The following is a 25,629-nucleotide window of genomic DNA, read 5'->3' on the forward strand; positions in this document are numbered from 1 at the left end:
GAAGGTGGAAGAGGATACTCCGACGGTGGTAGAGGTTCATTAGTCCATAAGTCCTGCGCCAAAAGAATATTATACTTGAAGTTGGTTATGATCTTGGTCGATCAGGGCATGCCAGTCATGGAGAACCTTTCCCAATTGAGTTTCGAGTCCCTGAGTAATAGTGAGCTTTGGAGCTCTTTATAACTGTGATAGAATCAGGAACTCTTTTAGGAAATATGTAAGGAAGGGTAAGTACTCAATATGAATTAACCAAAATTAAAAATTGTAAAATAATAATTATAAGTCCTAATAAAAATAAGGTGAAAGAAAAATAAAAAGTAGTCTTTAAAATAAAATTAAAGTAAAAACATAAAATAATAAATAAAAGTTTTTAAACATCTTCATCGCTAAACGGTTCACAAGGTGGGGGTGGCGATGAGATGTGGAAGTGTTGACAAATTTGGTGTAGTGTAGCATCAATGTGATCGAAGCGCTGAAAACATTGCTGCTCGAATCAAGTTAAGCGCTTAGAGATGTCAGCGTATGAAGCCGCCGCATGAACTGGACGAGAGGGTGGTGGTGGCTGAGACGGTGGGTCCTCGTGATGTGGAGGGACATCATCAGTAATTTTCTTGAGGGCCTCCTCCTCGGTAGATTGGGCAAGACGATATTGAGAATGGTGGGTTCCTCGACGCTTTTCGATCATCCTCATGCTTAGCATGCTCGAGATGCCTTGGGAAGGCATTTTGCCAATGAGGGTCAAGGATGATTCTTGGGCCGCGGTGTTGAGGAGCCCAAAGTGTCGAGCCAATCGAGTAACATATGGGCCAATGGAGATGACTCCCATCCTATGCCGCTCCATCTGGTGCTGAATGGTGAGGGCAATGAAATAAGCAAGGTTTATGACGTGCCCGTACAACATACACCATAGAAAGTAGGCGTCGTGGGTGTTGATGACGCTAGTGCTCTCTCGCCTTCCTGTTATTGTGTGAGCCAAAATGGTGTGTAGGTACCTCGGAGATAGAGGGAGAGCCGATGCTTTGGAGCAGCTAGGATTGTAGGTGGCCGAACATGGTAATAGTGCATCCCAGCACCGTGAAGGAGAATGATGGATGTGGCGGTTGAGAGCATGTAAGTCATTCTCCTCCTTGAACTCCTCCGTATATAAGCCCAGTGTAGTACTGAATTCTAGGACACTTAGCTGGCGGACTAATTTGCCTAGGCAAAATTGGACCGTGCCGAGATCATCGTAGTTCGTCATTATGGTCTGAAGATGAAATGTTAAGCATAGTTCCATCGTGAGTTCGAGATATGTTGGCTCGGTGATCCCAAAGAAAAGCTCCTAAGGGTCGGTGGTTAGGAGGGCCCGAATCACATCAGCCAACTAAACTTGTTCGACTGTAGCCCAGTCGATACAACGGCCCGTAATTAAAGGTCAGGCCGGGAGTATTTGGAAAGTTCTTCTTGGGGCCCGATGGGGAATTGCAGGAAAGGGTGGCAAATTTTCACAGTAAGACTCGAGGAAGATGACGCTCCCTTCCTTTTCTTTGAAGTAGGGACAACAACCTTTTTACCACATGAAGACGACATTGTATACTTGCAATATAAAAAAAAAAATAGTAGTTAAACGAATTTGAAAAGGAAAAAAACCCATGAATCTGAACTAACAATTTCAGCCACAACTGCTAATACTAACCAAACTCAACCAAAATAATCAATTTCATAGCATAATTTCGTGACATTGGCATGGTAATAGCATGAGAATGAGCATAGTAATGGCATGGGTATGACAATAGAATGACGCTTTCCTAACAACTCGATTTAACATGAAATGTTATGATAAATAACCTAAGAATGCAAATTAAATGATAGAATAAAGCAAAAAATGAAAATATTATGAGAAAAATGAAGATTATTTTGATAATAAGCATTAGAAATAAGTAAAATAGAAGTGAAAAGAGTAAACAAATGCTAAGAGAGAGAGATTGGGAGTCAAAAATGGATTGGAAAGCAGTGCACGGGCATGGCAGGGAGGTCGTGTGGACTTGTAGGGCTAGGGTTAGAGTTTTTGGGTGAAGAAGACAATGAATAGTGCAACCTATTTATAGATTTTAAGGCACACAGTTATGGAACACGCCCGTGTTCCCCAATTTTTGCCCGTGTGGTTCGCAAATTTTAAATTTGGGCGCGTCTAACAATTGGCCCACACCCGTGTTCTTTGGGCGTGTGAGTGCACACGGCCGTGTCGTACGGTCGTCTCTGTCTTCGTTCATTTCTCCCACGCCCGTTTATGTAGGCCCACGCCCGTGTTAATTTAACAGGTTCGACCACGGGTACTTAGCACTGGCGTGTTGTACGCCCATGTTAATTTGATAGGTTCGACCACGGTTTCCAAGCACGGGCGTGTCGCACACCCGTGTTGTTTTGGCAGGTTCGCCCACGGCCATGTCGCACGATAGTGGCGATTTATCGTAGCCCATGTTGGGGAAATTTTTTGCCCTATTTCCACACGGCCTAAGGCACGCCCATTTTCTAGGCCGTGTCTATGTCGGAAACCTGTATTCAAGAGCTCTGTTAGTAAGTTAGGTGTTTAAACACTAAAATTTAAAGAGGTTAATACAGTTAGTGCTCGGGTTGCCTCTAAAAAGTGCTTATTTATAGTCTAATCTCGACTTACCTCTCCATTGAATGGTCACGGTGGTTCGAGGAGTTTATACTCCTTCTTCCTGCTATGCATGTCATCAAAATAATGTTTTAGGAGAGTATCGTTTACCTTAAAAGTGCCAAACTTGGGATAACTTACCTCGACTGTATCGAATGGAAAAATGCTAAGTACCGTAAGAGGATTTTCTTCATTCGGTTTGGCAGTGACAATGTGAGGATCTACGATATCTAATAAAACTTTATCTCCAACCTTAAGTTGATTTGGAAAGGCATTGAGCTCGTCTTGGCGTAGTTTTGGTGTATCGTGTGTTCTCGATTTATGCGTCCACCATTCATCTAGCTCCTAGATTTGTAGCCTTCGTTATTTATGAATAGGTTCTTTACTGTTGCTTGAGAATGGCTCATGTACTTCCTTCAGACTCATTTCCTGCAAAGTAGGTTGCACCATATTGTTAGTTTAAGTAGAATGGTTTAGACGATCACCTTCAATTTCTAATGTGTAGCCAGAATTGCAAGCTTGAAGGGTGATTGTTTCGTCTCCCATACGAAGTGTGAGCTCACCTGTGCCAACATCAATAATCAATTTAGCAGTTGCTAAAAAGGGCCTTGCTAAAATCAAAGGAGTGTTGCTTTCCTCCTCTATGTCTAGAATAATGAAGTCAACAGGAAATATAAATTTATCGATTTTAGCTAGGACATCTTCAATAATACCCCTAGGAAATCTTATAGTTTTATCTGCTAATTGAATGCTCATCCTAGTCTGTTTGGGTTTCCCAAGACCTAATTGTTTGAACATCTTGTAGGGCAGGATGTTAATACTAGCCCTAAATAAGCTAAAGCATGATTAACATGTAACACCCCGAACCCGAGACCGTCGCCGGTGTCGGACACGAGGGGTTAACAAGCCAAAACCACTTATGGCACCGACCAATTTGACATTCCCAGGCAAGCTGGAAAACTGCGTCGCTGTCGCCTTAAAAAGCATATCTCGAGTTTCACAACTCGGAAACTGATTCTGTAAATTTTCCCTGAATTTAGACTCATATATCCATCCATGGATTTATTTTTAGAATTTTTGGTTGGGCCAATTGGTACAGTTTATTAGTTAAAGTCACCCATGTTACAGGGGTCTACTACACTGACCTTCATGCGTTACAACTTGAATATCTCTCTGTACAGGGTTTCAATACTGATTCCGTTTGTTTCTAATGAAACTAGACTCAAAAAGGAATCTTCACATATAAAGAATGACTTCTAATTCATTCTGGATAATTTATGGTAAATTTTCAAATTCGCGACAGGGGACCCAGTAACCGTCCTGGCCCTGTCTCACGAGAACTTTAATATCTCTCGGTATACTACTCATATGATCGTTTCGTTACTTTCATATGAAAATAGACTCGTCAAGGTTCGATCATATAATTTATTCACTATTTAACACCATTCCTACAAATTTTTGTGATTTTTCACATCCACGTCACTGCAGCTGGCAGCCTCTGTTTTTAAGGTAGGCTTTACCTATATTGTAGTTCCCATGGACCAACTATAGTCTAGTCATACTTAGGTCCACATATGATCATATTTAGCCATTCCAATGGCTGATCATGTGACCAACTCTCTCATTCCAAACCATAATCACATCATGAAACCAAATATAATTACAAACCACATATGGTCAAATTCCATACTCCACTTTTACGAACCATTTTCGCATGGCCGCACACATATACATCACAAAGTACTTAAAAACAACCGAGGGTAGTCCTATACATGCCATATCTAAAACTCAACTAAAGGAGTACCAAAAAGGGCTTTGATAGTGTGGTTGACTTCAACTTCTATGATCCCGAATCCGATTGCTAACAAGGAAAATCTATAAACAGAGAAACAAAGAAACGGAGTAAGCAATTTATGCTTAGTAAGTTTCGAGCCATAATATACACACAACCAAAGCATAGCATTCAAGTAGCTAAACAATAATTCATATGCACAATTTCTCAAAGACATGCTTACTTCACAATCCCAACTCTTATATTCATACACTAATAACGGCTTAGTCAAGGCCGATAACTCATTTATCATTGGTGCGAATACGCACATACACTTACTCATAGTGTGCAAAGCACACACGAAACGTACCTTGTTGTTGGGAATTTCACAAGCGTATTAACTGAAAATTTTTACAGCAAGTTCAAAGTTCTCGAATCACATACCTTCGAGTTTATCCGGATATAGCTACTGTTCAAACACCTTGGGACATAGCCCGGTTATGATAACCCGCACAAATGCCTTCGGGACTTAACCCGGATATCACAACTCGCACAATTGCCTTCGGAGTTTATCCCGGATATCATAGCTCGCACAATTGCCTTCGGGCTTAGCCCGGATATCACAACTCGCACAATTGCCTTCGGGCTTAGCCCGGATATCACAATTCGCACATTCATACACATCTTTGTTTCAATTTCATAACAAACTTTTGTGCACAATTTACTTAATCAAGAATATCATTTCGGCTCAATGGCCACATACAAGGGCACAATTTCGATTGCTTATTACTTCATTCAATCGAATCAAAATCTAAGTTTCGATACTCGAAAACTTACCTCGGATGTTGTCGAATGATTCCGATGGCTATTCGACTACTTTTTCCTTCCCTTTATCGGATTTGGTCCCTCTTTGCTCTTGAGCTTAATTTAACAATTAAATTGATTCAATCATTTGAGTATCAAAAAGAGGAACTCAAGGCACTTAGCCCACATATATTCACTAGACATTAAAGTCACATAAGTACGAATTCATGAATCGACTCAACACACAAAGCCTTCAACATGCTTACTCATGGCCGAACAACACAACCTCTTAGGCACTCATTCATGGTCGATTATGCATGTTGATGTTGAGGCCAATTACGTGTTTAATACCACACATGAATGGCACACATTTTACTAGCTAATGCTTTACATATTGTAGCTCAATACACATCTATCATTTACTTCATAATCAAAACATAATCACATGAAAATACATACTTTGAGGTAGTATATATGTCATACCAATACATCATGTGCAAACATGTATACACATATAGGTGCAAGGTCAATCAAGGGGTTCATACCCATCCAAACACAAATTTTACCAATCAAGTAACAAGCATAAATCATGCTCATGAATGCACCATGGTCGAATACATCACAACCATACCCTTTCAACTTGGTCATGGTTAAACAAAGAATTCAATGTCCTACTCAAGAATACTAAAAGAAATTTCAAGAGTAGTCAATCCATCATTACATGCATCATCAACAAGCTTCACATTTAGCATGCAATGGCTTTAACACAATATCAACCTTGGCCAAATACCATTTTCATGGAATAACAAGGATTTGAACCATGGCTAACATGCACATCAAGTTAGCAACCAAAACAAGCATGAATCTCATGACACAACCTCAAACATACCTTAATCTTGATGCAAGTATAGCCAAATCTCCTTCTAGTTCTCTTCTAAACCAAGCATGAAGCAAAAATCCTTCCTTTTTCCTTAGTATTTTCGGCCAAAGAAGAGAAAAATGGATGAACAAAATTTTTTTCTTTCCTTCTCTACAACTCACGGCAATGGGGAGAAGATACCACACTCACACACATTTTTTTTTTCATTCTTTATTACCCATGCTTATTTGTTTATTATTTCACCCTAATGCACCAACAAAACATGTTTCATGACATGTTTAACCCATACTCTCTTGCCATGGCCGGCCACTTCATGTTGGGGGGGAAAATTGACATGCGAATCCCTTATTTTTGCATGCATGTTCAACTAGTCATCACACCTTTCCCCATCATACTTTCAAAGTTTACTACTAGGTCCTTTCTAGTGAAATTCACCTTTATAACACTAAATCAAATCATCAAAAATGTCACACACAAATTAACACATATCATAGGCATCAAAATAAATTTTAAATTATTTTTATGCCTCGGTTTTGTGGTCCCGAAACCACACCCCGACTAGGGTCAATTTTGGGCTGTCACATAACATCTAAACTACCAATTAAGCAAGGAATTGTAAAACTCCTTAGATCTTTTAATTTGTTAGGTAGCTTATTCTGCAAAATAGCTGAGTAAACTGCGTTTAGCTCCACATGCGACGCCTCGTCCAACTTTCACTTATTTGCTAAAAGTTCCTTTAAGAATTTCATTGCGTTTGGCATCTGCGATAGAGCTTCAATAAACGGTAAGTTAATATGTATTTTTTTAAGAGTTTAAGGAATTTACCACATTTTTCATCTGAGTGGTCTTTCCTTGTTGCATTAGGGTATGGCACACGAGGTTTGTATTCTGTACTTACCGATTTCTGTTCATTGTGGTCTACCTCACCTTTACCTTTGCTTATCTTAGTTTCTTACCTTGGTTCTAGTTCAGGTGCGACTAACCCTTCCTCATCTTGACTAATGATGGCGTTGAGTTGCTCCCTTGGGTTAGATTCTGTATTGCTTGGCAGGCTACCTTGTGGTTGTTCAGAAATCAACTTGGTAAGCTGTCCAATCTAAGTTTTGAGCCCTTGGATCGATGCTTGTTGATTCTTAAGTGCTGTCTCGGTATTTTAAAAATGAGTTTCTGACACCAACATAAACTTGGAGAGCATCTCTTCAAGGTTCGGCTTTTCTTGTTGGTAGGGTAGTTGTTGGTAGCCTAGAGGTGGTCTCTGATTTCCTTGGCCTCTCCATGAGAAATTTGGGTGGTTCCTCCAACCTGCATTGTAAGTGTTACTATATGGATTGTTTTGAGATCGAGGATTATTACCCTTATAATTTAACTGCTCGTTATCCATGTTGTGGCCATAAGGTTGCTATTCTGAATTGCTTGATCCACCTCCACTTTCTTCGCACTACATTATTGGGTGAACCAGTGAAGAACTAAGAAAACCATCAATTTTCTTATTCAAGAGTTCTACCTGATTAGAGAGCATGGTAACCGAATCGACGTTATAAACACAGGCTATTTTCGTTGGCTTTGTCCTCATGACTTGCCACTAATAGTTATTTAGTGACATCTCCTTTAGAAACTCTTAAGCATCTTCAGGTGTTTTATTATTGATGGTTCTGCCAACAGCTACGGCAACCATTTTTCGAGTTGAAGGATTCAGGCCATTATGAAAGGTTTGAACATGTAGCCAGAGTGGTAATCCATGGTGAGGGCATCTTTGCAAAAGGTCCTTATATCTCTCCCATGTATCGTAGAGTGTTTCTAAATCCATCTGCACAAAAGAAGAGATATCATTACGTAATTTAGCTGTTTTAGCCGGCGAAAAATATTGAAGTAAAACTTTTCAGTCATTTGTTCCCAAGTAGTAATTGACCCTCGTGGTAACTAGTTCAACCACTGTTTAGCTTTGTTCCTTAATGAAAAGGGAAACAACTGAAGACGTATGGCATCATAAAAAACACCATCGATTTTAAATGTGTCGCATAGTTCCAAAAAGTTTGCTAAGTGAGTGTTGGGATCTTCGTCCTACAAACTGTCAAACTGAACAAATTGCTGTATCATTTGAATTATGTTAGGTTTCAGTTCAAAAGTATTTGCAGCTACAGCAGGTCTAACTATGCTCGATTCAGTTCCTGTTAAAGAAAGTTTAGCATAATCATACATAGTGAACGGAGAAGGATTCTGATTAACAGCAATTGCATGAGGTAGCGAGTTTTCTCAGTTTTTAGCCATCTCCTCGGTTGTGGTTTGAATATCGTCCTCTTGCTTGTTCTCTATGTATCTTAAGCTTCGCCTTATTTCTCTTTAGTTTCTGCAAACTGTGCATCGATCTCACTATCAAAAAGCAATGGTCCTGACGGGTTTCTTCTAGTCATAAACTATAAAAACCTGCCAAGAGAAAGAAAAAGTAAATTAATAAATAATAATAATAATAATAAAATAAAATAAACTTGCAAGAAAAATAAATGACTAAAGTAATAAAAATTGAGTGTTCCTAATATCTTAGTTCCTCGGCAACAGCGCCAAAAACTTGATCCGTGATATTCGTGTGATAAGTTTTATAAATTTATAATGAATCATTCTTAAAACTAACTATTATCACGATGAAGGTAAGTGTACCTATCAAACAGTAGTATAGTTTTAGCAAGACCGGATTGTCGAACCCAAAGGAACTAAAAGTACTTGTAATGACTGTCTTTTTATTATCTAGCCTAAGAATAATGGGGTTTGTTTAAACTAACTAATTAACTAAACCAAGAAATCACAGAAAATAGAATTGGGGAATGACTTTTGGAAAACATGATTGATTGAGATAATACCTAAGGAAAAGTCCACCTAGACTTCACTTGTTATTTGACTCTGAATCGGACGATTTATTCATTTGACTTGATCCGTAGAAATCCCTAAGTTATATTATTATCTCTCTCGAGACTAACAATGTCTAACCCTAGGTTGAATAATTGAAATCTCTTTCTAATTAACTCCCTAGGATTGCATTAAGTCGATCTATGGATCCCTTTATTAGGTTTCACCCTAATCCGGCAAACCCTATCTCAAGGTGCGCAACCAATTCCGCTTAATTGTGACAAATGTACTCTTAGACAGGGCCTATTCCTGCTCTGAATAAGAGCTTAACTTGAATCAATATCTTGGAATATCAAAACAAGAATTAAGAATACATAATTAAGAACAAGACAAATATTTATCATACAATTCAGAAAATAATAACAAGATTCGTCTTAGGTTTCATTACCTTTAGGTATTTAGGGGATTTAGTTCATAACTAAAAAGGGAAACATCTCAAAAGAATAATAAATACAAAACATAAAGAAAACCCAAAACTCTTGAAGGGAAATTGAGGGGAGATCTTCAGTCTTGATGATGAATTCAGCTTCTGAGATGGATCAATCGTCTTTCTTTGAGCAGTTCCTGCCTCCTTCTCTCTATGTCTCTTTTTCCTCCTCATCTAAGGTGTATTTATAGGCTTTGGAATGCCTAAGAACCCTCAAAATTAGCCTTTTTCGAATTGGTCTAAACTTGGGCTTGGCAGGGACACGCCTGTGTATGATTACTTTAGGTCGTGCTCAAGCTTGTTAGAATGGCACGGGCATGTGTTCTACCCGTGTGAGTCGTGCTTTGATTCTGCCAAATTGACACGGCCGTGTGGTCTACACGTGTGAGAAACTCCAGGCCATGTTGATTTCGTACGTTGGCCTATTTTCTCCATTTTTGGCCCGTTTCTCATTCCTTTAGCTCTCCTATGCTCGCCTAAGTATAAAACATGAAATTAAGGCATTAGGAGCATCTAATTCACCAAATTTAAGGAGAAATCATCCATAAAATGCATTAAGCATGGGGTGAAAATATGTATAAATAACGGTTTATCAATATGCACAGCCATTTCAGCCAATATCTATACCAAATCATACATAATTCATGCTATAACATTATCAATCCTTTCAATTCTCAATTCATCAATCAATTCATAACAAAACTTAAACTAAAATCATACCTAAACGCATGATCAATACATCATCCAATCAAATGCTCAAAACTTACCAAAACTTCTCAACATTAACCCTTTCTTTTGGCCAACCAAAACATACTATAATTTCATATTAGCATCACATATCATATACCATTATCAAACTATAAGTTCAAACACAAACTAGCCATATCACATAGCTAAATGTGTACATCACAAAAAATAATTCCACAACTTCTAGCCTATACATGCTATACTTTAACATATACATTTTCAAAGTACCAAAATAAGGTTAGATAGTGTGGTGACGATCCTCAATGATCCTCGAGTTCACAGTAGCTTCGATATTTATAAAATAATACAAATTGTAACACCCTAAAATTTGGGCCTAGAAGTATTGGGCCTTGAGCAAGGGCATGGTTTGGAAACTGTACATAAAAGTTTACTGAGTTAGGAAATGACACAAAGAAGCATGTGGCCTAGTAGTTGTGGCGTCATTAAGGTTACAAGGGAGCTTGGGCTCAAGTTTTAGCTCTTGCAATTTATTTTGGTTTTTCTTTTAAAGGAACCTAGACTTTGGCCTAATGACCTTATAATTAATTGAGGATAAAGTGTGGCAAGTGGCGTGTTGAGCTATTGAGGGGGGCTTGGGTTCGAATCCTATTGCAACCAAAAAGGATATTTATTTTGCTAGCATGAGGCAGTAGGAGTTTGAGGTGGTTTCAAACTCTGTTGGGTGAGAGTTTGAATAGGTCTTAGAGGTTGTTATAGAGGATATCAAGGATGGATAATGGGAGAGATTTGAGGAGATTTTCAAGGGATTTGGAAGAGAGGAGTGTTGTAGTCAAATTATGCAACTTCTATCTACAAATTCGGCTAGGGGAACCCATTCGGTGCACTTCGGCAATGTGTGAGTGAGTTGGTGCCGACTTCTTCTAGTATTTTTGAGTTTTCTTTACTTATTTTGGCACATTTTTGACCATTTGGGTCCTCCTTTCTTTCAACATTATTGCTCGTTTGGTGTTTGGTCACTCTATCGAAAACACAAGACACCAAGTGTCTAATTCTAATTATTTCTCTTTGAAGTCTATTTCTCTCATTCTTCTTTGGCCGAACTTAAAATCTTTCTACTTCTATTCTCTCTCGACCCAATCTCTCCAATCTTATGATTGTTGTTTTTCTTCTCGGTTTCTCTAGGGCTGAATAGTTCTTCTTCTTATTACTATTTCTTTTCGTTTTTCTTCACAACTGAACTTCTCTCTCGCAGTACCATATTCTTTTGATACTAAGCCGAATCTCTATTTATCTTTCTGTTTCCCTTCGGCTCATAGCCTTGAACTAGATAGCAATCTCGTTCTTCTTTCGCTGTGGTCGGTCGCGATTTGGAGGTCACCTAGACTTTCAGTAAGCTCTTATTCTTTCTTTCGTTGTTGGATGCTAAGCGTTTTCTCTTTCTTTAATAAATGTTTCCTTTGGTTGTTCACGCGAGGTCGAATCCCTTTTTCCTCCCCAATGATAGTGGTGGCACTTTCAATTTTTAGATCATTACAAGGGGTAAAGGGGTTTGTCAAGGATCGTAGCAGTAGTCAATCCTTTTCTTATCTTGCAATCTAAGGTAATCATTTGGGCCAGTATTGTAGGATGTTAGTCAATTATTCTGGTGTTGGGTTCCTAAATCTTTTGATGTTTTCAATCTTTTAATAGAATTCGTGGTCAGGAAAATACATGATTAATCGGGTGATCCATTCTGTTAGTAGTCTTATAAGACTAGGGGCATTTGATCAAGCAAGACTTAAGTAGGTTTGACATTCGAGGGTTTCTGCACTATTTCAAAAAAGGTGTGTAACTGTACATCGAAATCCTTTACTTTTGAATGGCCGAGAAGGTGTGTATTCACACCCTTGTTTAATTGTGAATTGATAAAATTTGAAAAGCCAAAATGCTAAAACCTCGGCATTTGAGTCCTTACGAGTGTACGAACACATGTGGACGAACTGGGCCTGTGAGACATAAGCATGAGACTGTAGAGGCCACCGCGAGCGTCCTCGTGGTCTTGGGCAGAAATGGGCCGTGTGGGCCAATGGGCTTGTGGCCCAACACAAATGAAACACTTAAAAAGGGGAAAATGCTGAACAGGTCCTTGTAAATCACATGGCCGTGATTGTTTTTAGGCTAGATGGGCCACACGAGCGTCTAGGCCCACTTGGGCCGAGTAGTGAGCCTAAAGCCCATTTACGCTGATGTGACCATTCAGGTCATCTGAGTCATTCAAGATGACTGTAGACCTTTGTAAGGGTTGTTATCTATAATGAGACCCTAATTTGGGTAAAATGACCAAAATGCCCCTGGGTAAAGTTACCGTTTTACCCCTAGCTGACGAAATGACGGTTGCACCCTTAGTGGTAGGTTGACTGATGTATGTATGAAATTTATATGATTGATACTGAGCATGAAATCCTACATTCACGTATGTTACTATGATATGTCATCCTGCATGGGGTTATGTTAACATTGACGGAGGAAGTGTGTGGCTTGTAGCCGTTTTGTTCAAGGCTTATTGCCTTTCTACTTATGGTTTATAGACGTTCTGTTAACTGCCAGCGTTGCTACAACATTTATGGCTTTTAGCCATTTTGTCTATGGCGCTGAGCCGTTTTGTTAACTTAGTGCCGCAACTGGTGGTAAGCTTGGTGTGTTGGCTGGGCGGGTCGATTTTATCCCCACATGATGTGTTGGTTGGTACGAGTGGTATATTGGTTGGACTGGGTTGGATATTTGTCTACATATCTACATCTGATACTGATTCTATTAATGGGCTAAGGCCACCTGATATTGTTTCTGTGATGGGCTCAGGCGCAATCTATTTCCGCATATTGTATGTCTGACTATTCTTATTATAAGGGATTACACACTGAGTTTTCACAAACTCACCCTTCTGTCTAACTGTACAGGTAATGCCTAGCCTTAGGCGATTTGGAGCCGCGAGAGACTCGAAGGTGGCCACACGACCACTGATGCTCTGTTGTAGACTTTTTATTTGAATTTTATATTTTCGAGTTTTCATTCTATAATAAGGCCTTTGAGGGATTAAATTTTTAATTGGGCTTTTGATTTCCTTATTTAAAACTGCTAACATGAATTTTCAAAAATTAATAACTATTTTCAGAAACACTTAAAAACAGACATTTTTATATTTCAAACTTTAGTAGCTTTCGCTATTTGAAATAACTTAAAGTATCAATGCATGACATTAAGTAAACGTTTTTGACGAGATGATTTGCTAACCTCGAGCAAAAGGTTTTAATCATAGCAATGAACGTTTAACGACAACTCAATTTTTGAAAGACGCTTTGATGTTCCACGGCAGATTCGGCCATAATGTCTAAGCCGAGTTTGGAGCGTTACATTTAGTGGCATCAGAGCTTGGGTTGCAAAACTCGACTGTGGAATGGGTTTTCAAAACTTTGTATTTCATGAGGTTGTTTTCAAATATGTAAAGTGTTTTGAGGTATGGTTCTAGAAAGTGTGGCACATCGAGTCTCTGGCACCAAATCTATAAGTTCTCTGAAATTATCTACTGTTATAGATTAAAATGTGATACTAAGCAACTACTATAGATAGTAGTGTTATAGCTGAAACTCTATAATGAGAGTAAACTGAGACTGTTGGAAAAACTAAGACTATAGAAGACTAGAAATTGTAGTGAGCTTGCGAATGCGAAAACAAACTCTAAATCTCTGCTTGTCAATAAAACATCTGCTAAAATTACCGAAATTATAACTAATTTGCATAAAATTCTTAAAGATAATACGCATAGTGAAAATGAGCACTAGAAAGGGTATAAGAGGCCGCGGAAGAGGCCGTGGAAGTGCTAGAGCTGGATCATCGGCATCGGGGCACATGCCAGACATTGAGGCGAGGGAAGCACCAACTTCACCTGTGGCTGAGACAGGGTCGTTCGATCTAGCTGCTAGGGATGACATACTGTTCCAGGTGAAACTTCATATTTTGGAAAGGGTTGCTGGTACTGCTGGGTCTAGTACTATTGCTGGGGGTCGTGGGTCGGTTACAGAACGACTAGGATCAAATGGAGCAGAGATCTTTAGGGGAGTTTCTAGGGTGGCCCCTAGTGTGGCAGAATACTGGTTGGAGGCTATCAAAAGAATTTTGGATGACCTCGGCTGCACTCCAGAACAAAAGTTGAAAGGTGTCGTGTCCTTGCTGAGGGATGAATCTTACCAATGGTGGCTTACGGTAAAAGAGGGTACCTTTTCTGATCGATTGACCTGGGAGTTCTTCAAGTCAACATTTCAGGAAAATTATGTGGGCGCCAGCTATGTCGATGCTCGTAGGAAGGAATTTCTGAATTTGGTTCAAGGTGACAGATCTGTGGCTGAGTACGAGGCAGAGTTTTTGTGACTTAGCCGGTATGCCCAAGGAATAGTAGCAACAAAATACAAGCACTGTGTTCAGTTTGAGGACAGCCTCCGAGTGTTGATAGCTCTACAGAGGAAGCAGGACTTTATCGCGTTAGTAGAGAAAGCTAAGATTGCTGAGGAGGTAAAGCGCGTCGAGAGTCAGAACTGGGAAAAAGAAAGGAGAAGGGATAAGAGGGATTTAGAACCCTTCAATTCGGATCGTAGGCCTAAGAGAAATGCCAGAATAGAAGGGCTTGTTCGGATTAGGGCCCCTGTTGCTGTTACTGGATCACAGCCTTGTGCGGGATGTGAGAGCTACAATCAGGGTGACTGTCGGAAAAGGAATGGGACGTCTTTCAAGTGTGGATTAGTGGAGCAGTTTGTGAGAGATTGTCCACAGAGGCCTTGGTGGATGTAGGTTGCAGAGCAGGGTTTTGCTCAACCAGTGAGAGGTGGATAGCAGCAGCCAAGAAGCTGTGGTCAAGCCAGGAGTGGAAATGGTTTGGGCTGCAGAGCATCAGGCAGAGGTGCTGGTCAAGTTGAGGCGAGGCAACCAGGTTTGGTCTATGCAGCACATCGTTGAGAGGGCAGAGACACTTCAGATGCAAATACTGGTGCGTACTTTATCCATAATGTGTTATATTCATAGTTGGGTACTAGAGTGAGTAGCAGGAGCGTGGTGGTGTAAGTTAAGTTAAGCGATTGTGTTGATAGATGGAAATTTCGAGGATTAAATTTGTTTAAGGGGGTAGAATTGTAACGCCCCAGAATTTGGGCCTAGAAGAATTGGGCCTTAAGCAAGGGAACAGTTTGGAAACTGTGTATAAAATTTTATTGAGCTAGGAAATGACACAAGGAAGATGTGGTCCAGTGGTTGTGGCATCATTAAGGTTGCAAGGGAGCCTGGGTTCAAGTCTTGGCTCTTGCAATTTATTTTGGTTTTTCTTTGAAAGGAACCTGGACTTTGGCCTATAGACCATATAATTAATTGAGGATAAAGTGTGACACAAAAAGAGCTTGTGGCAAGGAGGCAAGTGGCGTATTGAGCTATTGAGGGAGGCTTAGGTTCGAATCCCATTGCAAGCAAAAAGGATATTTATTTTGCTAGCATGAGGCAGTAGGGTTTGAGTTGGTTTCGAAGTCTGTTGGGTGAGAGTTTAAACGAATCTTGAAGGTTGTTATGGAGGATATCAATGAGGGATAAAGGGAGAGATTTGAGGAGATTTTCAAGAGATTTGGAGGAGAAGAGTGTTGTAGCCGAATTGTGCAACTTCTATGTGCAAATTCGACTAAGGGAACCCATTTGGTACACTTCGGCAACTTCTTCTGGTATTTTTTGGTTTTGTTTTCTTATTTTGGCAAAATTTTGACCATTCGGGTCCTGCTTTCTTTCAACATTATTGCTCGTTTGGCTTTTGGTCACTTTGTCAAAAACACAAGACATCGAGTGTCTAATTCTAATTTTTTCTCTTTGAAGTCTTTTTCTCTCTTTCTTCTTTGGTTGAACTTAACATCTCTCTACTTCTATTCTCTCTCGACCCAATTCAAACCCTCTCCAATCTTATGAACTTTTTTCTTCTCGATTTCTCTAGGGTCGAATAGTTCTTCCTCTTTTTACTATTTCTTTTGGTTTTTCTTCACAACTGAACTTCTCTCGCGCAATACCACATTCTTTTGATACTAAGCCAAATCTCTATTTCTCTTTTTGTTTCCCTTCGGCTCATAGCCTTGAACTAGAGAACAATCTCGTTCTACTTTCGCTGTGGTTAGTCGCGATTTGGAGGTCACCTAGACTTTCGGTAAGCTCTTTTTCTTTCTTATGTTGTTGGATGCTAAGTGTTTTCTCTTTATTTAATAAATGTTTCCTTTGGTTGTTCATGCATGGTCGAATCCCTTTTTCTTTCCTGATGATAGTGGTGGCACTTTCAGTTTTTAGATCATTGAAAGGGGTGAAAGGGTTTGCCAAGGATCGCTGTGGTAGTCAATCCTTTTCTTATCTCACAATCTAATGTAATCATTTGGGCTAATATTGTAGGATGTTAGCCGATTATTCTGGTGTTGGGTTCCTAAATCTTTTGATGTTTTCAATCTTTTAATAGAATCTGTGGTCAGGCAGATACACGATTAGTCAGGTGATTGATTCTGTTAGTAGTCTAAGAAGGCTAGAGGCATCCAATCAAGCAAGGCTCGGGTAGGTTTGACATTTGAGGGTTTCTGTGCTATTCCGAAAAAGGTGTCTAACTGTACATCAAAATCCTTTACTTTTGAATGGCCGGGAAGATGTGTATTCACACCCCTGTTTAACTGTGAATCGACAAAATCCAAAAAGCCGAAATGCCGAAACCTCCGCATTCGAGGCCTTACGAGTGTGCGAATACACGTGGGTGAACCGAGCCTATTAGACATAGCCATTGTAACACCCCGTACCCGAGACCATTGACGGAGTCGAACACGAGGTGTTAACAGACTTATTTCATTGATTTACAGTTCATTTTAAAATTTCCGACATAAGTTGGTTAAGCGCATCACAGTCACTTTAAAGTCATATCTCGAGTTCCAAAACTCGAAAACTGATTCCATAAATTTTCCCTGAAACTAGACTCATATATACATCTACAATTTTTTTTCTAGAATTTTTGGTCAGGCCAATTAGTACAGTTTATTAGTTAAAGTCTCCCTACATGTGGTTCGACTACTCGACCTTCATGCATTACGACTTAGATATCTCCTGTACAGGGCTTCAATACTTATTCCATTTGTTTCTAATGAAACTAGACTCAAAATGAAATCTGTACATATAAAGCATGACTTCTAATTATTTCTGGTTAATTTATGGTAAATTTCCAAAGTCAGAACAGGGGATCCAGTAACCGTTTCGCTTCTTCCATATGAAAATAGACTCATCAAGGTTCGATTACATAATTTATTCATTATTTAATTACATTCCTACTATTTTTAGTGAATTTTCAAACTCACATCACTGCTGCTGTCAGCATCTATTTTAAGGTAAATTTCACCAATTTCATAGTTTCCATGATTCAACTAGCCATTGACATACATAGCACCAAATATGATCATGATTAACCATTCCAATAGCTAGTCATTGCCAAGCATTTCCTATTTCGTGGTTTCCATGGACCAACTAGAGTTTTATCATACATAGGTCCACATATGATCATATTTAGCCATTCCAAGGGCTGATCATTGCCCAACACTTCCATTCCAGTCCATATTCACATCATGAAACCATATACATATCCATAAACACAAATGGTCTAATGCCATACTCCACTTCTATGAGCCATTTTCGCATGGCTGTACACACATACATCACAAAAAGTACTTGAAAAATAACAAAGGGTAGTCCTATACATGCCATTTCAAAGCTCAACCAAAATTGTACCAAAAGGGGGCTTTGATAGTGTGGGAGACTTCGACTTCCAAAAATCCTGAGTCCGATAGCTAACGAGCCAAAATCTATAAAACAGAGAAACAAAGAAACGGAGTAAGCAATTTATGCTTAGTAAGTTTTGAGCAAGAATTTAAACACAACTGAAGTATAGCATTCACATAATTAAACGGATAATTTCGCGTATACATATATTCAAATCATTTCTACTTTACATTCCAACCCCTATGTTCATACATAAGGGATCATCTTAGCCAAATACCGGAAGCTCATTACTCAATTGAGCGAGTATTATTCAAAGGAACTCAACTATTCCAATGCACATACGAACATACCTCATTGCTGGAATTTTTTTCAAATGTATTAACTGGGATTTTTACAGCAAGATCGTTCATTCCCGAATCACGTACCTTCGGATCTTATCCGGATATAGCGACTCGCTCAAAAGCCTTCGGGACATAGCCCGGTTATAATAGCTCGCACAAATGCCTTCGGGACTTAACCCGGATTTGGGAACTCACACAAATGCCTTCGGATCTTAGTCCGGATTTGGGAACTCGCACAAATGCCTTCGGATCTTAGTCCGGATATGGTCACTTAGCACAAAGCCTTCGGGACTTAGCCCAGACATGATTCGAATAATCATGCACATTTAACACTAAATCATGACACATTTGTATTTCATTTTCATTAGCAAAACTCAAACACAAGACACTTATCACTCTTGCAATTTCGGCTCAATATCCACACACAAAGAGCATGATTTCGATTTGCTTAAAACATGATCTAATCAAATCATAATTTAACCTCTATTACTCAAGAACTTACCTCGGATGTTGTCGAACGATTCCGATGGCTATTCGACCACTTTTTCCTTCCCTTTATCGGATTTAGTTCCCCTTTGCTCTTGAGCTTAATTTAACAAATAAATTGATTTAATCATTTGAGCATCGAAAAGAGGAATTCAAGGTACTTAGCCCACATATATTAATTAGACATTAAAGTCACATATGTACGGAAATCATGAATCAAACTCAACACATTAGTTAGTACTCTCCTTAGTCAATTTTCTAAGTCAAGATAAAGCCTTCAACATGCTTACTTATGGCGAACAACACATCAACCTATGTACTCATTCATGTGGCCGAATATGCATGTTGATGTTGAGGCCAATTACATATTTAATTCCACACATAAATGGCATACATTTTACTAACTAATGCATTACATATTGTAGCTCAATACGCATCTATCATTTACTTCATAACCGAAACATCATCATTAGAAAATATATACCTTAAGATAGTATATATGTCATACCAATACATCATGTGCAAACATATATACATATAGGTGCAAGGGCCGAATCTCAAGTTGATTATAACCAAATATAAACATATATCCAAAACACAAATCTTACCTACCATGCAATAAGCATAAATCATGCTTATGGATATACCATGGCCGAATACATCACAACACCATACCATTTCAATTTTGGTCATGGTTAAACAAAGAACTTAATGTCTCACTAAAAATGCTAAAAAGAAAATCCAAGAGTCATCAACCCACCATCACATATATCATTAACAAGCTTCATATTTAGCATGCAATGGCATTAACACAAAATCCACCTTGGCCGAATACCATTCCCATGACATAGCAAGGATTTGAACCATGGGCTAATAAGAACATCAAGCTAGCAACTAAAAACATGCATGAATCTCATGGCACAACATCAAACATACCTTAATCTTGATACAAGTATAGCCAAACCTCTTCTTAATCCTCTTCCAAACCAAACATGAAGCAAAAACTCCCTCCTTCTTCCTTAGAATTTTTGGCCAAAAGAGAATGAAAAGGATGAACAAAATTTTTTTTTTCTCTTTTCTTCAACTCACGGCAAAAGGGGGGGGACACTCACACCATTCCCTTTTTTTTTTTTTCCCTTTCATTATTCAATTCCCATGCTCATTATTTTATTTTTTTCTTACATACACCATTGTCACAACATGTTTTATGACATGTTTTTGCTCATCACTCTTTGTCATGGTCGGCCACTAGCACTTAGGGGGGGAAATTTGACATGCAAGTCCTCCCTTTTGATTACATGCACTATTAGGTCCTTATAGATTAGCCTATCACATTTCAAAAGTGTCACACAAGTCCTACTAACTGAATTCACATGCAATCGACTAAATCGAAGCCTGAAATTTTCACACATTCATAATTACATATTCTAGACAATAAATATTACGTTCAAACATTTCAGTGACTCAGTTTAGAGGTCCCGAAACAACTTCCCGACTAGGGTCAATTTTGGGCTATCACAACTCTCCCCCACTTAAGAAATTTTCGTCCCTGAAAATCTTCCCGGTAAATAGGTTCGGGTATCGCTCTTTCATAGAGTTCTCGGGTTCCCAAGTAGCTTCTTCCATCCCGTGTTTGAGCCATAACACTTTTACTAACGGAACCCTTTTGTTTCGCAACTCCTTCACTTCACGAGCCAGGATACGAATCGGTTCTTCTTCATAACTCATATTGGCTTGAATTTCGACCTCTGATGGTCTAATTATGTGCGATGGATTAGATCTATAGCGTCGAAGCATTGAAACATGAAAGACGTCGTGAATCCTTTCTAGTTCAGGGGGCAAAATCAATCGATACGCAACTGGACCGACTCGTTCGGATATTTCATATGGCCCGATGAACCTCGGACTCAATTTGCCCTTACGCCCAAATCTGAGTATCTTTTTCCAAGGTGAAACTTTAAGAAACACTTTGTCTCCCACCTGATACTCAATATCTTTTCGTTTTAGATCTGCATACGACTTCTGGTGATCTGTGGCTGCCTTCAGACTTTCACGGATTACTTTTACTTTCTGTTCAACATCTTTAATCAAATCAACTCCGAAAATTTTACTTTCACCGAGTTCGGTCCAAAACAATGGTGTACGACATTTACGACCGTACAAAGCCTCGTAAGGTGCCATCTTAATACTTGATTGAAAACTATTTTTGTAAGCGAATTCAATCAAAGGTAAATACCGTTCCCATAAACCACTGAACTCGAGGATGCAACATCTCAACATATCCTCAAGTATCTGAATTATCCGTTCAGATTGACCATCGGGTTGGGGGTGAAAGGCGGTGCTGAAATGCAACTTGGTACCCAAAGCTTCTTGCAATTTCTTCCAAAATCGTGAGGTGAATCTCGGATCTCTATCCGACACGATAGAAATAGGTACCTCGTGTAATCTCACAATCTGAGAAACATACAATTCAGCTAGTTTATCCATTGAAAAATCCGCGCATATGGGGATAAAGGGAGCCGACTTAGTCAATCTATCAACAACGACCCAAATCGCATCTTTCTTACTTGCCGACGCTGGCAACCCAGATACAAAATCCATCGTTACTCGATCCCATTTCCATTCAGGTATCATGATCGGTTAGAGTAAACCCGTGGGCACTTGATGTTCCGCCTTCACTTGCTGACATATTAAACACTTCGAAACAAAATCAAAAATGTCTCGTTTCATACCATGCCACCAAAACTGACGTCTCAGATCGTTGTACATTTTCGTACTCCCCGGGTGAATTGACATTCGGCTACAATGAGCTTCGTTCAGAATCATCGAAATGAGTTCTGAATTTCTTGGAACACACAACTGATTTCTGTACCTCAAACAATCGTCATCATCAATTTGAAACTCCGATTCCACATTTGGAACACATTCAGCCCGTCTTGCAACCAACTCATCGTCAACTTTCTGGGCTTCACGAATTTGATGAATCAATAATGGTTTGGCCTTTAATTCGGCTACTAACACATTGTCGGGTAGAACAGACAAGTGTACATTCATCGCTCGTAAAGCAAACAGTGATTTCCAGCTTAAGGCGTCCGCAACCACATTAGCCTTTCCCGGGTGATAATCAATGACAAGCTCATAATCTTTTAACAACTCAAGCCAATGTCTTTGTTGCAGATTCAAGTCTCTTTGAGTCATCAAATATTTGAGACTTTTGTGATCCGAAAATACATGGCACTTCTCACCAAATAAGTAATGTCGCCATATTTTCAAGGCGAATACGATGGCAGCTAATTCAAGATCATGGGTCGGATAATTTTTCTCATGTGGCTTTAATTGTCTCGACGCATAGGCCACAACTCGACCTTCTTGCATCAATACGCAACCTAACCCAAGTAGGGAGGCGTCACTATAGATGACAAACTCTTTGCCTGATTCGGGCTGCATTAAAATTGGAGCTTCCATCAAATAAGTTTTCAGTTGATCAAAACTTTTCTGACATTTTTCCGTCCATTCGAACTTAACATCTTTTTGAAGTAGCTTCGTCATGGGTGTGGCTATCATCGAGAAACCTTTTACAAACCGTCGGTAGTAACCAGCAAGTCCCAAAAAGCTCCGAACCTCAGTAATATTTCTCGGAGGCTTCCAGTTAAGTATGGCTAAAATTTTGCTCGGGTCTACTCGAATACCCGATGCGGATACCACGTGACCCAAGAAGCTAACCTCTCTTAACCAGAACTCACACTTGCTGAACTTAGAATATAACTGCTTATCCCGTAAAATTTGCAACACTAATCTCGGTGTTCAAGATGTTCGGTCTCATCTCTTGAATAGACCAAGATGTCATCAATGAACACAACTACGAACCGGTCCAAATCGTTCAAGATCCGATTCATCAAATCCATAAATACCGTAGGGCATTAGTGAGCCCGAACGGCATCACTAAGAACTCGTAGTGACCGTACCTCGCTCGAAAGCGCTTTGGGTACATCCGAATCTCGAATCTGCAACTGATAATAACCCGATCTCAAAACTACCTTTGAAAATACTGAGGCTCCCTTTAGTTGATCAAACAAATCATCAATACGCGGTAACGGATATTTATTCTTTATCGTCACTTTATTTAGCTGACGATAGTCAATGCACAACCTCATGGTTCCTTCCTTCTTTTTCACAAACAATACTGGTGCACCCCAAGGTGAGAAACTCGGTCGAGCGAAACCTTTGTCCGTCAATTCTTGCAACTGAGCTTTCAACTCTTTTAACTCGGTTGGTGCCATACGATACGGAGCTATCGAAATCGGCGTAGTCCTGTGTACCACTCAATACCAAACTCTATCTCCGAACAGTGGCAAACCGGTAATTCTTGAGGAAAAATCCGGTATTCACAAACCACCCAAGACAGATTCGGTTTCTTTTCCAATTCCTTGTCATCAAGTACATACGCAAGGTATGCTTCGCACCCTTTCTTACATATTTCTGGGCCAACATTGATGTTATTACAGCTGGCAACCCCTTTAAGTCCGTAGACTCAACTCGGATCATCTCGTTATTTGCGCACCTCAAATCCATAGTCTTGCTTTTGCAATGCACAACCACATCATGCACGGTCAACCAATCCAAACCAATAATAACATCAAATTCATCAAACGGCAAAAGCATCAAGTCCGTCGGAAAACAGGAACCTCAAATTACTAGGGGGCATTTCTTACACACTTTGTCAACAAGTACGTAACGACCCAAGGGATTTGACACCCTAATTACAAACTCAGTAGAGTCAATAGGTAAAGTCTTACTGGATGCTAAGGTTTCGCATATATAAGAATGAGTAGAACCAGGGTCAATCAAAGCAATCACATTAGTTTCAAAGAGAGTGAAAGTACCCGTAATAACATCTGGTCGTAGCATCTCAGATCCTCTCTGACCACCACTAGCATTGCCCGTATTTCTAGATGGTCTACCTCGAGCAGTGGTAGCATCCGGTTTCCCACTCTGATTTACATTCTGTTCAGGCAACCTCGGGCAATCTTTAATGAAGTGGTCAACTGATCCGCACTTGTAACAGAGCGGTCATGGAATCTACAACTTCGAATGCCATTTGCCACAATATCGGCACTCCGATTCGTCTCGACGTTCATTCCCAACACTGGCGACCGAAGTGCCTCATGTACCCATAGGGGGTCGATCACGATCTCGTTTAAAAAGGCCTGAAGTGCCTCTAGACCGGCCCACATCATCTCGAAATTTCTTCGATGCCTGTTGAAGAGACTTTCTCGAGGATCTTTTACGAAACTCTCCAGTTCCCACATCAACTTTTTGTTTTTCTTTTCTAAGCTCTTGGCTTTACAAGCTCGCTCGACAAGTACTACGAACTCTCGTATTTCAAGAATGCCAACGAACATTTTATATCTTCATTCAGCCCATCCTCGAGCGTTTACATGATAGCCTCGGACGAAACACATTCCGAGCGTATCTACTAAGTCTAACAAATTTTCGCTCGAATCGAATCGATATAGAACCTTGCTTAAGCTCAAGAAATTCCTTCCGTTTTGATCAACAAATCTCGATGATATACTTTTTCCAAACTCGGTTTGGAAAAACTCCCAAGTTACTTGCTCTCGGGCACTGTGAAGTCGAGTACTCCACCAATAGTAGGCGTAATCACGTAGCAAGGAGATAGTACACTTTAGGCACTCATCGGTGTGCAAGATAGTTCATCGAGTACCGAATAGTGTTGTCCAACCAAAATTCAGCTTGCTCGGCATCATCACTATCCGTAGCCTTAAATTCAGTAGCCCGTGTTTTGGATTCTATCAACTGGGGCTTATTTGACCTTATTTGGTCGATTCTCGGAGGCATTGTAGGTGCGGGGTTGTGTTTGTTGGGAATGGAGGTTGTGGAACAGCCAGTATTAGTTCGAATGTATTGGTTGAACCAATCATTCATCACGCTATAGAAAGCTTGTCTAGCTTCATCATTTGGATTACTAGCATTAGGTTGAGAGTCCGCCGGCGCTGTCCCTTGTACGGGAGCAGGCGCTACACTCTCAAGATCATCAGCTACCGCTCGGTCGGGATCGGGATCCATTACTATAAATAAGCACATTTGCAAATGTCAGAAATCACCACACTATCAAATAATCACATAAAATGGCATGTATAGCTAAACCCAACGCATTATGGTAGTCCTACAATTGACTAAACCGTAGCTCTGATACCAATAAAATTGTAACACCCCGTACCCGAGACCGTGGCCGGAGTCGAACACGAGGTGCTAACAGACTTAACTTAATTATTACCACAGTCCATTTAAAGATTTCCAGACTAGCTGGTTACTGCATCACTGTCGCCTTAAAATTCATATCTTGAGTTTCAAAACTCGAAAATCAGTTTTGTAAATTTTTCCTAAAACTAGACTCATATGTCCATCTACATATTTTTTTATAGAATTTTTGATCGAGCCAATTAGTACAGTTTATTAGTTAAATTCTCCCCTATTTCAGGGTTCGACTACACTGATCTTCATGCATTACAACTTGGATATCTCCCTGTAGAGGGCTTCAATACTGATGCCATTTTATCTATAGAAACTAGACTCAAAGAGGAATCTATAAATATATGGCATGACTCCTAATTATCTCTGGTTAATTTATAATGAATTTCCAAAGTCGGAACAGGGAATCCAGAAACCGTTCTGGCCCTGTTTTACGAAAACCTAAATATCTCTTAACATACAACTCATATGACCGTTTCGTTTCTTCCATATGAAATTAGATTCATCAAGGTTCATTTACATAATTTATTCACTATTTAATTCCATTCCTACTATTTTTAGTGATTTTTCACATCCACACCACTGCTGCTGTCAGCATCT

At 39.6% G+C, this 25,629-nt stretch overlaps 1 protein-coding gene and 1 non-coding gene across 2 annotated transcripts; both read left to right on the top strand.

Annotated features, from left to right (window-relative positions):
* Window positions 1-7,829: 7,829 nt before the first annotated feature.
* Window positions 7,830-7,935, top strand: LOC128280234 (small nucleolar RNA R71). The gene has a single exon (XR_008270414.1). It is a non-coding gene; the product is annotated as a small nucleolar RNA R71 (small nucleolar RNA).
* A 6,004-nt stretch (window positions 7,936-13,939) lies between these two features.
* Window positions 13,940-14,953, top strand: LOC108455121 (uncharacterized). Its single transcript, XM_017753729.1, has 2 exons — window positions 13,940-14,514; window positions 14,602-14,953. The coding sequence occupies exons 1-2, from the start codon at window positions 13,940-13,942 to the stop codon at window positions 14,951-14,953; spliced, it is 927 nt and encodes a 308-aa protein (XP_017609218.1).
* The last annotated feature ends 10,676 nt before the right edge of the window (window positions 14,954-25,629 follow it).

Source organism: Gossypium arboreum, chromosome 8 (assembly GCF_025698485.1).
Source record: "Gossypium arboreum isolate Shixiya-1 chromosome 8, ASM2569848v2, whole genome shotgun sequence".
NCBI lineage: Eukaryota > Viridiplantae > Streptophyta > Magnoliopsida > Malvales > Malvaceae > Gossypium > Gossypium arboreum.

What these genes read in the sequence shown, in the direction of transcription:
- LOC108455121 (XM_017753729.1), top strand. Translation starts at nt 13,940, where the DNA reads ATGAGCACTAGAAAGGGTATAAGAGGCCGCGGAAGAGGCCGTGGAAGT. An exon ending in GGTGACAGATCTGTGGCTGA is followed by an intron (nt 14,515 to 14,601) that starts GTACGAGGCAGA and finishes GTTTGAGGACAG; the next exon opens with CCTCCGAGTGTTGATAGCTC.